This window comes from Hippoglossus hippoglossus, chromosome 13 (genome assembly GCF_009819705.1).
Source record: "Hippoglossus hippoglossus isolate fHipHip1 chromosome 13, fHipHip1.pri, whole genome shotgun sequence".
Lineage (NCBI taxonomy): Eukaryota > Metazoa > Chordata > Actinopteri > Pleuronectiformes > Pleuronectidae > Hippoglossus > Hippoglossus hippoglossus.
The window spans coordinates 25270773-25285822 of NC_047163.1; the positions used below are offsets into that span (position 1 = coordinate 25270773).

Below are 15050 nucleotides of genomic sequence, written 5' to 3' on the forward strand. Positions count from 1 at the left end.
CAGTAGCAAATTAGGCAATGGAGATTTTTTTCTTTTTCTATAAACTATTCTTTATGTATGTGGTTGGGTCAGATTACCCAATTATCAAATGCAGTGATTTACGACAGTCAGGCCGGAAAAGCCTTGTTTACATTTCCGCAGGCATGGAGTTCAGTTTCAAAACTTCTTTTATCCCCAGGAGATCCTACGTACCCCAGAGACCACTGGCAATACCATCCCGCCAGTGAAGAGATGCCTCCCGGAGGGAGAGGAAACAGAAGCAGTGGGAAGCGAGCCAGTAAAGACCAGCGCTTCCAAGTCTGTTCCTCACCAACTCAAGGGTCTTACAAAAAAGATGGATGCAATCAGAATGAGAGTTACGCCACATTAGGTAACTATCATCACAGAGACCTGGTGGAACAACAACATCCCAGACACTGCGATCAAAGTAGCCGGCTGCACTGTTTACAGAGTGGACCGAACAAGGGACTGCGGGGAGAGCAGAGGAGGAGGTGTGTGTCTTTACGTGAACAACAGCTGGTGCACAGCCCTGGAGACTGTATACAAACACTGCTGCCCAGATCTAGAGCTCCTCACAGAATGGTGCAGACCGTTCTTTCTTCCAAGGAAATTCACAATGATAACAATTATGGCACTATATATTCCCCAAAAAGCTAAAGTTCAGGTAGCGCTTGAAAAGCCTCATGATAACAGCTGACGGCTCACCCAGATGGCGTGATCATCATAGCAGGTTACTTTAATCATGCAGATCCAAAACTGGTCCTGCCCAAACGTCATAAAAACATGAATTTCCCAACCAGAGAAATTAACGATACCAATCATACAGCAACAAAAAGACAAATTACCTCATCGCTATGCATCCTACAAATAGCTCTGTCTTTTTTCGAAACAAATGTACATGCTATCAGGGCCGAGGACTTTACGATAGGATGCAGTGGAAACACTACCACTTTTGTCCACAGAGGTGCCAAAATCAACAAAAATGAAAAGGTCCTTGTAGGGGCTTTAAATTATGGAACAGAGGAATATGATATAGAGACACATAGAGACAAACAACCATGCACGCCTGGAAACCCACACATACACAGGGCAAACATGCAAACTCCATACAGTTATGTTCAGACCCAGAACCTTCTTGCTGTGAGGCCACAGTACTAACCACTGCTCCACCGTACCCGAATTCATAGCATGCCTCTCCCTCTGGCACTGTCTCCATCCTTCCTCCTCCATCCATGACCTTTTTATTCCACAAACACCCCCCTCTCTCATTCACCTCAACTTTCACAGCCTGTTTCTCTGCCCTTTCTATCTCCCCTATTCCCCTTTATATCTATTCATATCCTCACGTCTCCACATACAGGGGATATATGTATATCTTATATCTTACATCTATGGAAATAATAATAATAATAATGTTTCAATAATATGTTAATTTACACTACAATAACTTCAAGTAGCGTGCGTGTGTGTGTGTGTGTGTGTGGGGGGGGGGGGGGGGGGGGGACAAAAGGTTCATCTGCATCTCAACATGACGGACGTGCTTGGGGCGCCACCCTGCGGTAGACAGGCTAAATAACAACCGGCGACAAAAGCGGAAGAGCAGAGTTTGTCCCTCACGACTCGCTGTTGAACAGAACTGTCATGTCGGCTCACTTGATGGTAAGTCACCCTTCAAATACAGACTAACTACTGCACTTAGCACACGAATGAGGAGGTGAGCTAAGTTTTAAAATGGAGGAGAACAGGTTGTTAGTCAGAGAACAGGCTGTGTGTTGTTGTTAGTGTTTAGCTTGAGGATTGATACAACTCACTTAAGTTAGCTGCTGTTAGCGACATGTGTAAGTGTATAACGTTATGTTAGTGGTTAGTGTTTAGCTTGAGGACTGATACAACTCACACAAGTTAGCTGCTGTTAGCTGTGTAAGTGTATAACGTTATGTTAGTGCTCCTAGTCTAACCTTATAGACCTTCTACCAGTGGTGTAACAGTAATGGCTTCAGTTTGGAGACATTTCTTTTATTTGACTCTACCTGAGCACATCTGGAGGACACCACTCACTGTGTCCGTGTTCAGTCTCTGCACAGGTGTTGCCAGCGGTCGGCCCTCCTCCTTGTTGCCAGGCGACCATGGAGCTCGAGCTCGGCGTCTCCTCCTCCACTCCACACGAGGCTGCTCCTCTTCCTCACCCAGAGGTTTTATGATATGGAGATGCTCCTGAGCTGGAGCTCTCAGCTGAGGAGGAGGGCGATCCAGAGGAAGAACGCGTAAGAGATGTCTTGGTTTTCTTGACTGTAACTGTTGTTCAGTAGACCCTGAATAAACCGGGTTAATGCATAGGGTAGGTGCAGCTCTCAGGTGTGATCTACCTGGCAAACACACATTTTTCTAATTGATAGTAGCTCAAGTAAAAAACAGTTCCCTAATGCCCTGAAACCAAAGGTCATCGCAACTACTGCTGAGTGCACTTTACAAAATTGATATAACTTGTTTAGTTTAACATCTGTGTAGTGGGGATTTGTCCTCAAACTTAGAAAAGAATAAAAACTCCATATCAAAAAGCCACTAAGGCACCTGAGGTGTGAATGTTTCTCAGGGAATAAATCCATTATCCAGGCAGGCATCACATTTTGTGTGTGATTTATTTCTCTGTTTGCATGCAAACGTACAAACACGCGGCAGTAGCGTCTGCTGTCTCTCTTGCCCTGGCAAAAAGCCATGCACCCTTCCCGGTGCCTGGCTGCCTATGCCCACCTACCCATATGTATAAAATCACCTGGTGCCTAGTACCTTCAAAACAAAATCATAAACTAGGATAACTAGAAACAAATAACTACAATAATAATTCTAAAGGCATAATCTATGTCATCTTCAAACAAAACAAAAAACTAAATAAACAGATGTTTAACTGTTAAACACTAGTGTAAATAGCTCCAACAATCTGAATGTGCCTATATCAGTTAAAATCCTGTAGTTTGCTATTTTCATAATCCTACAAGTCTTTAGGCTTAATGCTATGATCTAATGGTCGTGACATTATTATTGCTGTTGTGACCATTACTGTCTTCCACAGGTACAACAGCTACGCTCAGAGGTTTCATGGGTCGGACTTAGCAGCAGCGTATTATGTCTTAAATCTAAAGGGAGGATTTCGGTAAGTACCATGTCGCTTCTTCATGGTTTGTGAAAATGCATACACTCAAGATTCATATTTTTTCTTCTATTTAAATAACTGTTAATTGCAAATAATTGGGTGACCACAGAGATTATTTAATAAAAAGTATTAGAAAATAATAGGATAAGACCGCTACTGCTGTCTGACCCTGATGATTATGGGCTTAAACTTGTCTTTTTCTCTATTTACTAAATTCATGTAACTTGATTAGGATCAAGCATTTATTCATGTGGGGCTGAAAGTGATGATTGTTATCATTACTGGTCAATCGGCAGATGATTTACTCAAATCTGGAAAATGTCAGGTAATAATAAAAAATAAATCATCAAAGGTTTTCATAGTCCAGACTGGCAGCTTCAGATTTCTTGATTTCAGAGTTCAAATTTTGAAAGCAATATTTCAGGCAATGATAATATTTCACTAAATAATTTGTTAATTTCCTATTGAAAATGTTAAAAAAATATTTTTATGGTTTTATATTGAAATCAGACGAGCATCATATGAAGAAAATCAAACTGGACTTAATGACATGAAATATCCCTTGTGGCAAACCAGCTAAACTAAAGGTCTGTGTAGCTGTGCAATGGTTCCTGCACCATTATTATCCTTCTTTTAAACTTTTGGGAACTCAAGCTTCAAGAGATTGAAAGCGAGTAAACAATCTGCTGGTTGTCTCACTCTACATATCTGCATTTGATGTCTTTAAATGAGTTCAGATGTGATCAACACACCCATTACTTTCATTTCTTTAATGTTCTGGCCTGATCCAAACTTCATGTGATCGTCTTGTGTGCTCAGGTTTGTTGGGCAGTCAGCCTGGTTTCGTGCTGACCACAGGGGCAAGTTCAGTTGGGATTTCTTGAACCACAAAGACACACTGCTAGAGGAAGTAGACATGAGCTACTCTATCATCAACTACACAGGACTGGTGAACCTGGGTACTGAGCTTTCTTTCCTCTCATAATTGCATTTATTCTGATGTAACCTCATTTCCTCTGTCTCTCTCGGTCATGTCCATGTACTGTTAATTCATTTTAATGATATTCAGCATGTAAGTCCAGTGTTTTTAATCTGATTTGTCTTCCCTCAGAGGGACAGCGATCTTTGAGGACTCTGTCTTTTCGAGGATGTCCTGAAGTGGACGACTGGTTTCTGGCCAAGCTCCACATGTTCCAGGACTCCCTGGAGGAACTGGACATCTCTCACTGTCCACGCATCACGACAGGCGGCCTGGCTGCACTAAGGAATCTCAAGTAATCATCCAGACACTCACAACAAAGCCTAGTTATTATAACCAACACACTCCTGTTGGGTTAAACACCTCTTTTTGTGTGCTGTTCTGCAGGGGACTCCGGCATCTGGACATTTCATCCCTACCTGGGATTTCGAGTCCTGGGTTGATCATCATCCTACTGGAGGAAATGTTACCACAGTGCCAAATCACAGCGTCTGGCTACAACCTCAGTCTGAGTCAGGAGGAGAACATGGAGCAAATGCAAGAGCAGAGGTAGAGCATGGACAGGGACCAGACTTCTGAGTTCTCAGAGACTGCTCTGCTTTTACAGAAAAGGACAAAGTTAGGTGCAGAGGGAACACCTGACATAAGAAGAGGAGACGTGATAGGTCTGATTTTTGCAGCGTTACAGCGATCACAGCTTAATGTCAGTGTTGGACCGGGCCAGATTTAGTTTGATCTCAGAGAAAGAGTTGAATTCTACAAGTCCTGACATAATCCTGCAGAGTCAGGTACAGACTCAAATTTGATTGGACATTTACAACACACAATTGGATATACAATTTTTAAAACAGTAAAGCGTGGAAAAAGAATGGACTACCTCAAGTTTGTTGGGTTATTTGTCATATGTATTTAATGTATTTGTTATCACAACGCTGTTTTCAGAGATGAACTCTGGAAAATGTCTGCACAAAGGGCTTTCTCCAGAGGTTGCCTTTCACAAATGAAGAAGGCGGCAGAAGATCCTCTGGTCAGACACTTGCATAACAACACAGAAATCTCTGTAGCGTTCAGGCGAGGGGAAGTTCATCATCATGCAGGAGGCAGGATGTAACATATGAATTCCACTGCGCAGATCACATGTTTTTAGCACATCGACACCAGCGTTGGCTCGTATCACCCAAAGCTCTCACAACGTCATCAACACGCCCACTCGCTCACACTGAATCCTCCAGATAATTTCCTGCTGTATTCTCACATGGGCTCACTTGGACATTTTCCAGAGTTTTTACGGGGGGGCTGGCAGGAGAAACTCTGGAGAATGTCGACAGCAACTGACTCGGACATTTGCGTTCTCACATATTGTCACTCTGCTTAATTTCAGGAGATTATCTGGAGTTCAGTGCATGTCTGAGCAGCAAAGTTTCCTTGGCCAGTCCATTTCAAATTAAGAGTTTGCACTATTGTGAATATAATTTCTCTGTCTCCAGCCAATCAAACTTTGTCTGCATATGTTGAGGTGTAAATATGATTGTAAATGTACAAAATAAATGATTATGAATGATTATGTGGTATTGTTGCATTGATTGCATTGTAAACTTTGCCTGTGAATCCATATTGCATGTTTATCACACAATGGAAACCCTGTAGCCGCCCATCACAGCGTGTCTGTATGCATTTGGAATCTTCACTGTGAAAGCTTGTGAGCAAACCAAAGCCCATAATCCAGTGTGAGCCTTCATGTGTCTACAGCAGGGTCGGAGGTCGGAGGCACAGTGAGCTGGAGAAGACAATGAAAGGGGATAAATGAATCACTGGTAGTTTAAAAATACAGATGCAGTAAACTTACAGTTTGAAGTGAATACATTTCCCTAAGTGTACTTCTCACCTCCATTGTCTGCCTTAACATTGGACGCAAGTATCTCTATTCATCTGTAGTCTTACCCATGTTTATTGATCATGAGTCTGTTGAATATAAGTTCATTCATGTGACATTTAACAGAACAGCAGGTGGTTCTCTGCGGTAGGAACTACAAACTCCGTAGGAACTGTGTCACATCATCCCGGACCCTTTTAATTGACGGACAACAACAAGACGGGCCAGCTGAGAGCTAGTATTACTGGTCACAACTTTGTTAATTAGTGAATATACATTAGTTGTCATTCGGACCCCTGTGGTTGAAGGGTTTCAGTGGACGGATAAATGTCTGATGCATCAGGTAATATGTCTGTCTGATGTGAAACTGACCTACTCACTGTTTCCAGCAGGTCCACAGCGCGAGCTCAGCTAGCTTTGAAGCTAACACGGACATTTACACAGACAAATACTTGTTGAGGATCTTGTTTGTTTGACGGGGTATTTGATGTTTTGTTTGTTGTTTTGTTAGAACTCCCTGATAGTAAAGAAGAGGAGGAGGTTTCACTGGAACCAGAGGTAAAAAAACAAACAAACAAGGAAGCTCTTATCTGTAGCTAACTGTAGCAAGTGCATGCTAGCAGATGGGCTACTGTCACCCAGCTTTGACAAAATCCGAACAAAGCAGTGATCTGTGAGCATCTCATGTTCACAACACACATCAACCGTCTTTACTGTGTCTGAATTTATACTGTCACTCATTATTTTTGATTGTTTATAGGAACAATCCGACGACAGCAGTGAAGAAGAGGCAGCAGGAGACACAGAAAGTATGTAAACACGAACATGGCTCATGTGTAACATGCTGTGAAGTTATCAACACGAAATTATTCATGATAATATCCAGCTTTGTATTATTTCATCTATTAAGAGCTAAGTTTTGCCATTTAAATATTTTGTATGTTTTGTACTTGTTATATTTGGCTGTGGTTTTCTTAGAAGCCATTACTGGTCTCTACATCTCCCCACACGTTTTTTAAAAGATTTTCCGTCATGTAGTTTTTATCAACTAAGAAATATTTCAAAAATTGGATTGTTATTGATGATTATCTTCTCTGTTCCTGTCAGTGGACTTCCTGCGTAACCTCTTCTCAAGCACTCTGGGCCTCGGCTCAGCTGAAAAAGTTCTGGATGAGTTGACTCTAGAAGGAGTGGCTCAATACATAAAGAGTGGCAAATGTGAGTCTCCTTGCTTCTATTCAGCCTGTCCATCAGGACTGATCATGGCGGATTGATTTACAGCTTAAAAGTCAGTTACCACGGTGTAGTTATTATTTATTTATTTTGAAAGTTCCTTTGTATCCACACAGGTAAGAACATCCTCTGCATGGTTGGAGCAGGAATATCCACATGTGAGTATCTCAGCTTCAATATTATGAAATATGCATTTAAAAGTCCTTAAATCAGTTCAAATGTATAGCAATCATATGTGTTTGAGTATGTATACTTTATATATATATAATATATATACACACACACACACACACACACACACACATATATATGTGTCTAAATGTATGTATGTATACTTTATTGTTAATCTGTAACACCTTTTCTCTCCACAGCTGCTGGAATCCCTGATTTCCGTTCACCAGGAACCGGCCTGTATGCAAACTTGCAGAAATATAACCTTCCTCACCCAGAGGCCATCTTCCAGATCGATTACTTTAAGGTGGGTTAATACAGTGTGAAGCATGGAACAGCACATGACAGCCGTCTCAGGGCCCTAAAAATCAATGGAGTGAAGAAAAACACAAAATCTTTAATTATATCCTGATTCAGCTTAAGTTTAATTCTGAAGTTGGAACATTTTGAATCCTGTTTTTCTCAAGTGTGTGTTGGCTTGACCACTATGGCTAGTTGCTCATTATACCCTCTTACAGTCATCCAATGGCAATTACAGGTATTACGTCTACGATCTTCGTTGTCAGTACAATACAATTTTATATTTTTTACCATCTTGTGTCTCAGAAACATCCAGAGCCATTCTTCGCCTTGGCCAGAGAGCTTTACCCAGGACAGTTCAAGGTACACAAAGCACTTCCAAACAACCATCTCATGATTGTCATGTCATTTAGAAAACTGATTTGCTTCTTGTCTTGTCTGACTTTTATTTGTGTTTAGCCAACAATCTGTCACTACTTCATGAAGATGCTGAAGGACAAGGGCCTCCTGAAACGCTGCTACACACAGGTAGGTAAACACACATAATGTAACATAACCAAATTAAATAACTTGTTTGTGTTGACATTAATGTGTCTGTTCTGTCAGAATATCGACACACTGGAGCGAGTGGCTGGGCTCGAAGGAGACGATCTAATCGAAGCTCATGGAACGTTTTACACATCACACTGTGTTAGTTTCTGTTGCCGTAAGGAATACAACCTGGACTGGATGAAAGGTGTTTATTACTTCTGTTAGTATTTACATGAAAAAGGATAGTTGAGTAATTTTTTTCCCAATTGGGACATTGAACTCTTTTTTGTGCTTTGTAGAAAAGATCTTTTCTGATGACATTCCCAGATGTGACAAGTGCAGCAGTTTGGTCAAACCAGGTCAGTTGATCCTTGTCTCTCTGCTTCTTTTTACTTTTGTCCTTTTCAATATTATTTATATTTGTCCAATGAAATTTTAATTCCTCTTCCTAAAAAACCTGACAACCTGTCTGCACATCATTGTACCTCAACAAACATGACTTCAGGGTAACTGGGTCATCACACTGTTTATTTCTGAATCTCTTCGTATCTCGGTGTTCATTGCTTCTCTTCACTCAGATATCGTTTTCTTTGGAGAGAGTTTGCCTGTCCGGTTCTTCACTTCAATGAAGATGGTGAGCGCAGTGGTGTTGGTCCAAAACTATTCAGGCATGTGATGTCGCACTTCTGCCGAAATAAACTCTTTTCATTGTCTTTATTCACCTGTCAGGACTTTCCTCGCTGTGATCTTCTCATCGTCATGGGGACCTCTCTGCAAGTCCAGCCATTTGCAGGTCTGGTCGGCAGGTACATCAGATCAAGTTTCCTATTCCTGAAATATAGTAGATTGCTCCTATAAGAAGCTTCAAGTGAATTGTCAAAATATTGTCTAAGCAATTGTTAATTTGTTTGTCCGATTTTCTGTGGTTTCCCCCATGTTACTGTCTTTTGGGGGGTATTCAGGGTCTCAAAAAGTTGTCCCAGACTGCTCATTAACATGGAGAAGGCCGGACAGGTGAGCAAACACCATTCCTGGAATCCCTTCTGCCTTTTGTTTTCGGTATTTTATTCTGTCATAAATGTGTTTCTTGATTCTCTGTGCAGGCTGACCCTCTGTTCGGGTTGCTTGGTTTTGGAGGAGGGATGGACTTTGACTCAGACAAGGCATACAGGTGATACAGAGACGCTGCTACGTCTTCCCTCAAACAGTTTCACTATATAAGCTTTATTCTTCCATTCTAACATAAATCTTATATTAGATTTAATTTGATGAATCCCAGCAAGGTGACCTAGTCCAGTGAGATTAGAAGTTTTTGATCATTAACAAACAAACAAAAAATGATCAATACTTATTTACATTTTTCGTATAAAACATGAATATAGTCTTTCTATTAGTATGATCTTACGCTTTATGTTTGCACCACCAGATGGTGCTAAAGCTTAATTTATAATGATACTTATAATGATGCATCGTATTTTAAGGGGCTATCTTTAAACTTTAAAGTACAAATGTTCAAGACGGAAATTTTAAATGGCATTTGACATTCAGTGTTTCAATAGTGGCATGTGGATCAGTTCTGGAAATGAAAAGAATGTTGTGGAGCCAAGTCCAGGCTCTAATCGTGGCCTTTTTCTCTTCCCTCCAGAGACGTAGCTCACATCAGTACATGTGATGACGGCTGTTTGGCTCTAGCTGACTTGCTGGGATGGAAGGTAAGTTACCACATCATCTATATACAGTAGAGTCATAGGAAAAATAGCCTCGAACCATAGATTAATAAATACTGACATCACTTCAGTCTGACCACTAGGTTCAGTGTGTAATATTCAGCTGAAAGGGATCTATTGGCAGAAATTGAATATAAAATAATCTTAGTGATGTTTTGACTAGTGTGTTTCATCTAAATTATAGGAATTGTTGTTTTCTTTACCCTAGAATGGGCATTTTATATTTAAATACCTTTATATTTACATCGGGGGGGTCCTCTCTACGGAGGCTGCCATGTTTTTACAGCAGCCCAGAATGGACAAACTAAACACCTTTTGAGTTTTTATCACAACTGAAGGATACCACAGGTTCCCTTTCATGAAGGGGAGGGTGAGGTGAGGGGTGTTCACCTGCAGCATGCACCTTCACCACTGATTTCTACACACTGAACCTTTAAGTGGTAATAAAAGTTTAACACATGAGTGTAATTGAAATTTCAGCATAGTCTTAATGTGATTTTTCCTGTGTGATGTTGTGGTTGCAAGCCCCCACTGTGGAAGGACTTCTTATTCACCCAAAGCAAGAGCTGTTTTCTCTGATCATCACCAGTCACTCCCCTGTGTCTGTTTACTTTACTCCTGGTGAATACCTTCTGGTTTGAACTTTTTCCAGGTGGAGCTGGAAGAAATGGTGAAGCAGGACCACGCCAAGATCGATAGTCACGACCAAAAGGAAAAGGCCGGTGAGAACAGCAAAGCTGCAGCCAAGACGAGCTCTGCTTCAGTGGCTCCAGAACCAGAGAAAAAGGAAGAGTAACTCATTCCAAATCTCCCTTTTTATTCAAAGCTACTGTACTGATGTCGCTGTGTGGAGGTGGTCCTTAGAGGCAGATTCTGATTGTTTCTGTTTGACGTTGAGAATCGATGCCGTTTTTTTTTTTTTTCGGCAAACATTTGATTCCTCTTAACAACCTCACATGACGTCTTTCATCCCTGTGTTTTATGCTTTTGTTTATCAGTTACTTGCACTTTACTGACATTACTATATATTGGCATCATGCAAAAAAGTAGAGTGTAACATCTGAAACCATTAGTCAAGATACTTCTATTTTGCTTTTGTTTCAAATATCATGCTAATCTTTGTCACTTTAACTCTCGTCACTGATTCCAGTTTATTAACCCTTAAAAGATAAACCAGGCTGTTGTGTATTGAATCGCTCATGCAAGTATTACATAGATGCAAATAATAACTTCCTGAAAGGGGAACTTAGGCAGTTATAGATATAACTTGGAAAATATCATCTTGATTTTTGACTAATATTTTTTTCATGTTGACCCTCTGCTCCTGTTTGAACTGATTTCTGTTATTTTTTGAATACAATGTTTTTAGATGTTTATGGGGGGGAAATTATGATCTCTTCATATAATAAAACTGCAAACTTTACATGATGCACAAAATATAATCATAGCTTTGTGCCCTTCTGTTGTCAGGACTTCAGTTGGTTGAAAGTAAATGTTTCTAGTGAGGATAAACAGACATGGTTTTCTTCAAGAATGTGTAATTTAAAATAAGAAAATTAAACAGTTTCATAGTGAAGTGAAGTGGAAACAACTTATCGTGATCATATCTGCCGGAATCAGCTTCATTACTATAAGCAGATGATTATTAAAACCCAAGTTTATTTATCTTTCTTTATTTCTCATGCAGATTATTTTTCTAATTGATATTTGTGTCTTCATTGCGTAAATACAAAATTTACAACCTCACAATTAACCGATTTTAAAAATAACATTAGTAACATCACTGTCTACTGTCTCCAGATCTGATGGTCAGAGTCTGCTCGCTCTGTACTAGTCTGAAAATGCAAGCAGAGCAGTAACAGGAGGGCAGAGCATCTCTCAGAAGAGCAATGGTGAGAGTCCAGGAACATATCCCATGCTGCATGAGTGCACACATACTGTACACACACTCACACACACAGTGAATTTAGGGAGAGCAGTCATCATCACACAGGCAGTCCATAAACCTCATATGTTAGAAAAGAGTGCATGAAATATGACAGCTTCTTGTAGTAGGCTACAATAGTTTATTGTCTTGTATGAAAAGACCCAAAATCAACAGGAAGCTTGATTATTGTGAGGGAATGATTTAACGAGCATCTGTATAGAATGATTCTGTCCCAGGCTTTTTGGTCTCTATAGTTGGTTTCCACTGTATTTGGGATATGTGTAAGAGAATGAATTGTTCCACTGTGACATATAGAAATACAGGGGTGGGCACAGTAGCATGAACATCTGTACAATATTATGGAAACCAATACAAAAGTCCTGCAATAAATTTACAATTGTAAACCTGATACTGTTCAGTTTTGTTGAGGCTGAATGAGTTGATTCAACTATGTGTATGTGGCTATTTTAGGCTTTAATTAGTAGGAAATATCAATGTTTGTAGAATATAGAAACGCAGTGGACACTGGGTTATACATAACTGTGCACGTTTCCTCAACCACATGCAACTAGTTGTACACATGTACCTCAGCTATTTAAATTGAAACTTCTTTTTTTTGTTTTTTTTTGTTCTACACTTAAAAAAAGGTTCAAGCATTTCAGATACATGAAAAGTAACCTACAGCAACTAAATTAATTAATTAGTATTGTGTGTATGTGGCTTTATCACACAGTAGCCGGGAAACATACGTAAACAACCCCACATTGTGTCAACACATTTTGATTCACATGCTGCATGTGACCGATGCACAGAAATACTTGGCATCACATTTTTCCAACTAATCGCAGGAAAGCTATTCGAAGAAAAACTCAAACATCGTAATAAAAAAACTGATGTGACTGTGGGAGAAATATTTGTTTTCATGAAGAACCAGTAAGATTCAATTAGTGAGAAGCTTTCTGAGAAAATAGGTTTTTATGGCCATTTAAAGATCAATGTAAACATTTATGTTGTTGGAGCCTTTTACCATTTTTACTTGGGACTCTTCATGGTTAAGGGACTGTAATCAAAAGCATAGCTGTAATAATATATGTCACACATAGCCTGTATAAGGTGGCCGTGGTCATCCTCAGCATCTGGACACTTTAATGTAACCGTTATTGCATAGTATTGGCTTTTTACCCTGATTATACTTTGAAATGTGCTAACATCAAAGATAATGTTTTTAACTTGCTAAACGCGAACTTTTCGGTGTGGTTTGTGCATGGTTTACTTTTTTTCATTATCTTTTACGCCCATATATTTTACATAAACAATAATTATTATGCCCTTATAAGACTGTCATAAAGTTGTTGGACAAAAATGTTGGCAAAGAAACAATACTAGGAGTATTAGAGCTGTATTTAGGCAAACTAGTACTTTGATCTAAATGCTAATGCTAGCATGTTAACATGCTCACAGTGACAAGCTAGAATAATGTTCACCTCGTTTACTGTCTTTAGCCTAATCTAAGAAGTGCTTATTAGCACATTAAGACCTGATGGTGAGAAATTATTCAGTCAAGTATTTAGTCATTGACCAAATGTGGATTTTGATGGTGCCCATCAACTGGATTTTAAGAGATTGCGCTAAAAGCCACAATCGGCTTGTAGTGTCTTACAAAGTGAAAACTGGGAGGGCACTCAGAACACATACTGTACAAGGCCCAACAGTCACCTTATGAAACCACATTTAAATTTACTAGATCCAGATTGTTTGGCTCAATTAAATTGCCACAAACCACACAGAAGTATGTTAGTCAACTCAAAATGCCTGATTTTTTTATCAAGATCCATCAATTATTCTCAGAGAAAAGAAAAAAAATGTTGAAAGAAACCCTCTATCCCACAATGTTTAAAGAAAGTAAAAAAAAAAAAAAATGAATCCGCCGCTTGATCTGCGTCTGCACCAGGTTCTTCCCTGACCCACACCATATCCTTCCACCAAGTTTCATAGAAACCTATCCAGCAGTTTTTGTGTAATCCTGCTAACTAACTGACAGACGGAAACATAACCTCCTTGGTGGAGGTAATAACAGAGATCAAGGCCTGTGATTAAAACAGCTCAGTATTTTAATGCATTTTGACTGGATATAAGTTATGGTTCTAACAAACATGAGGTTATTAGTTGGGTTTGATATCTTTTTTCAGTTTATTGATGATGGCTGAATTGGCCTTTGCCATTGTACAGATGATGGTGCTACAGTGCCTTGCATAAGTATTCACCCCCCTTGGACTTTTTCACATTTTGTACTGTTACAAACTGGAATTCAAATAGACTTAAATAGACTTTTTCCCATTTGATCAACACAACATGCATAGTACTTTGAAGGTGCAAAATACCTTTTATTGTGACACAAACAATAACTAGAACAAAAAGATCTGTTGGATGCATAAGTATTCACCCCCCCCCTGAGTCAATACTTGGTAGAACCCCCTTTCGCTGCAATTACAGCTGCAAGTCTTTTGGGGTATGTCTCTACCAGCTTTGCACATCTAGAGATGGAAAGGTTTGTCCATTCTTCTTGGTCAGTCAGATTGGATGGAGACCGTCTGTGAACAGCAATCTTCAAGTCTTGTCATAGATTCTCAATTGGATTTAGGTCTGGGCTTTGACTGGGCCATTTTAAGACATTAACATGCTTTGATCTAAACCATTCCATTGTAGCTCTGGCTGTATGTTTAGGGTCATTGTCCTGCTGGAAGATGAACCTCCGCCCCAGTTTCAAGTCTTTTGCAGACTGCATCAGATTTTCTTCAAGGATTGCCCTCTATTTGGTTCCATCCATCTTTCCCTCTATTCTGACCAGTTTCCCTGTACCTGCTGAAGAGAAGCATCCCCACAGCATGATGCTACCACCACCACGTTTCACTGTTGGGATGGTGTGCTCAGGGTGATGGGCAGTGTCGGGTTTCCACCACACATAGCGTTTTGCATTGAGGCCAAAAAGTTCAATTTTGGTCTCATCTGACCAGAGCACCTTCTTCCACATGTTTGCTGTGTCTCCCACATGGCTTGTGGCAAACTCCAAACAGGATTTCTTATGGTTCACTTTCAACAACGGCTTTCTTCTTGCCACAGATTCTCCCTCCTCAGCTGTGGATCTTTGCAGCTCCTCC

At 40.1% G+C, this 15050-nt stretch overlaps 2 protein-coding genes across 2 annotated transcripts; both read left to right on the forward strand.

The window, feature by feature from the left end:
• Positions 1 to 1610: 1610 nt before the first annotated feature.
• On the forward strand, positions 1611 to 4805 carry si:ch1073-228b5.2 (distal membrane-arm assembly complex protein 2). Its single transcript, XM_034604948.1, has 6 exons — positions 1611 to 1659; positions 2074 to 2264; positions 3071 to 3151; positions 3971 to 4110; positions 4263 to 4425; positions 4518 to 4805. The coding sequence occupies exons 1-6, from the start codon at positions 1642 to 1644 to the stop codon at positions 4681 to 4683; spliced, it is 759 nt and encodes a 252-aa protein (XP_034460839.1). The 5' UTR covers positions 1611 to 1641; the 3' UTR covers positions 4684 to 4805.
• Positions 4806 to 6149: 1344 nt separating this feature from the next.
• On the forward strand, positions 6150 to 11686 carry sirt2 (sirtuin 2 (silent mating type information regulation 2, homolog) 2 (S. cerevisiae)). Its single transcript, XM_034604501.1, has 16 exons — positions 6150 to 6346; positions 6515 to 6561; positions 6764 to 6812; positions 7111 to 7221; positions 7353 to 7394; positions 7608 to 7714; positions 8014 to 8070; positions 8167 to 8235; positions 8314 to 8443; positions 8538 to 8597; positions 8817 to 8872; positions 8968 to 9044; positions 9201 to 9252; positions 9342 to 9409; positions 9884 to 9950; positions 10618 to 11686. The coding sequence occupies exons 1-16, from the start codon at positions 6331 to 6333 to the stop codon at positions 10759 to 10761; spliced, it is 1152 nt and encodes a 383-aa protein (XP_034460392.1). The 5' UTR covers positions 6150 to 6330; the 3' UTR covers positions 10762 to 11686.
• The last annotated feature ends 3364 nt before the right edge of the window (positions 11687 to 15050 follow it).

Excerpts from the sequence above, each read along its gene's own strand:
- sirt2 (XM_034604501.1), top strand. Across the intron at positions 6,562-6,763 it reads AGGTTTCACTGGAACCAGAG|GAACAATCCGACGACAGCAG; the intron begins GTAAAAAAACAA and ends GATTGTTTATAG. Across the intron at positions 8,444-8,537 it reads CAACCTGGACTGGATGAAAG|AAAAGATCTTTTCTGATGAC; the intron begins GTGTTTATTACT and ends TGTGCTTTGTAG.
- si:ch1073-228b5.2 (XM_034604948.1), top strand. Across the intron at positions 2,265-3,070 it reads GCGATCCAGAGGAAGAACGC|GTACAACAGCTACGCTCAGA; the intron begins GTAAGAGATGTC and ends TGTCTTCCACAG. Across the intron at positions 4,111-4,262 it reads CACAGGACTGGTGAACCTGG|AGGGACAGCGATCTTTGAGG; the intron begins GTACTGAGCTTT and ends GTCTTCCCTCAG.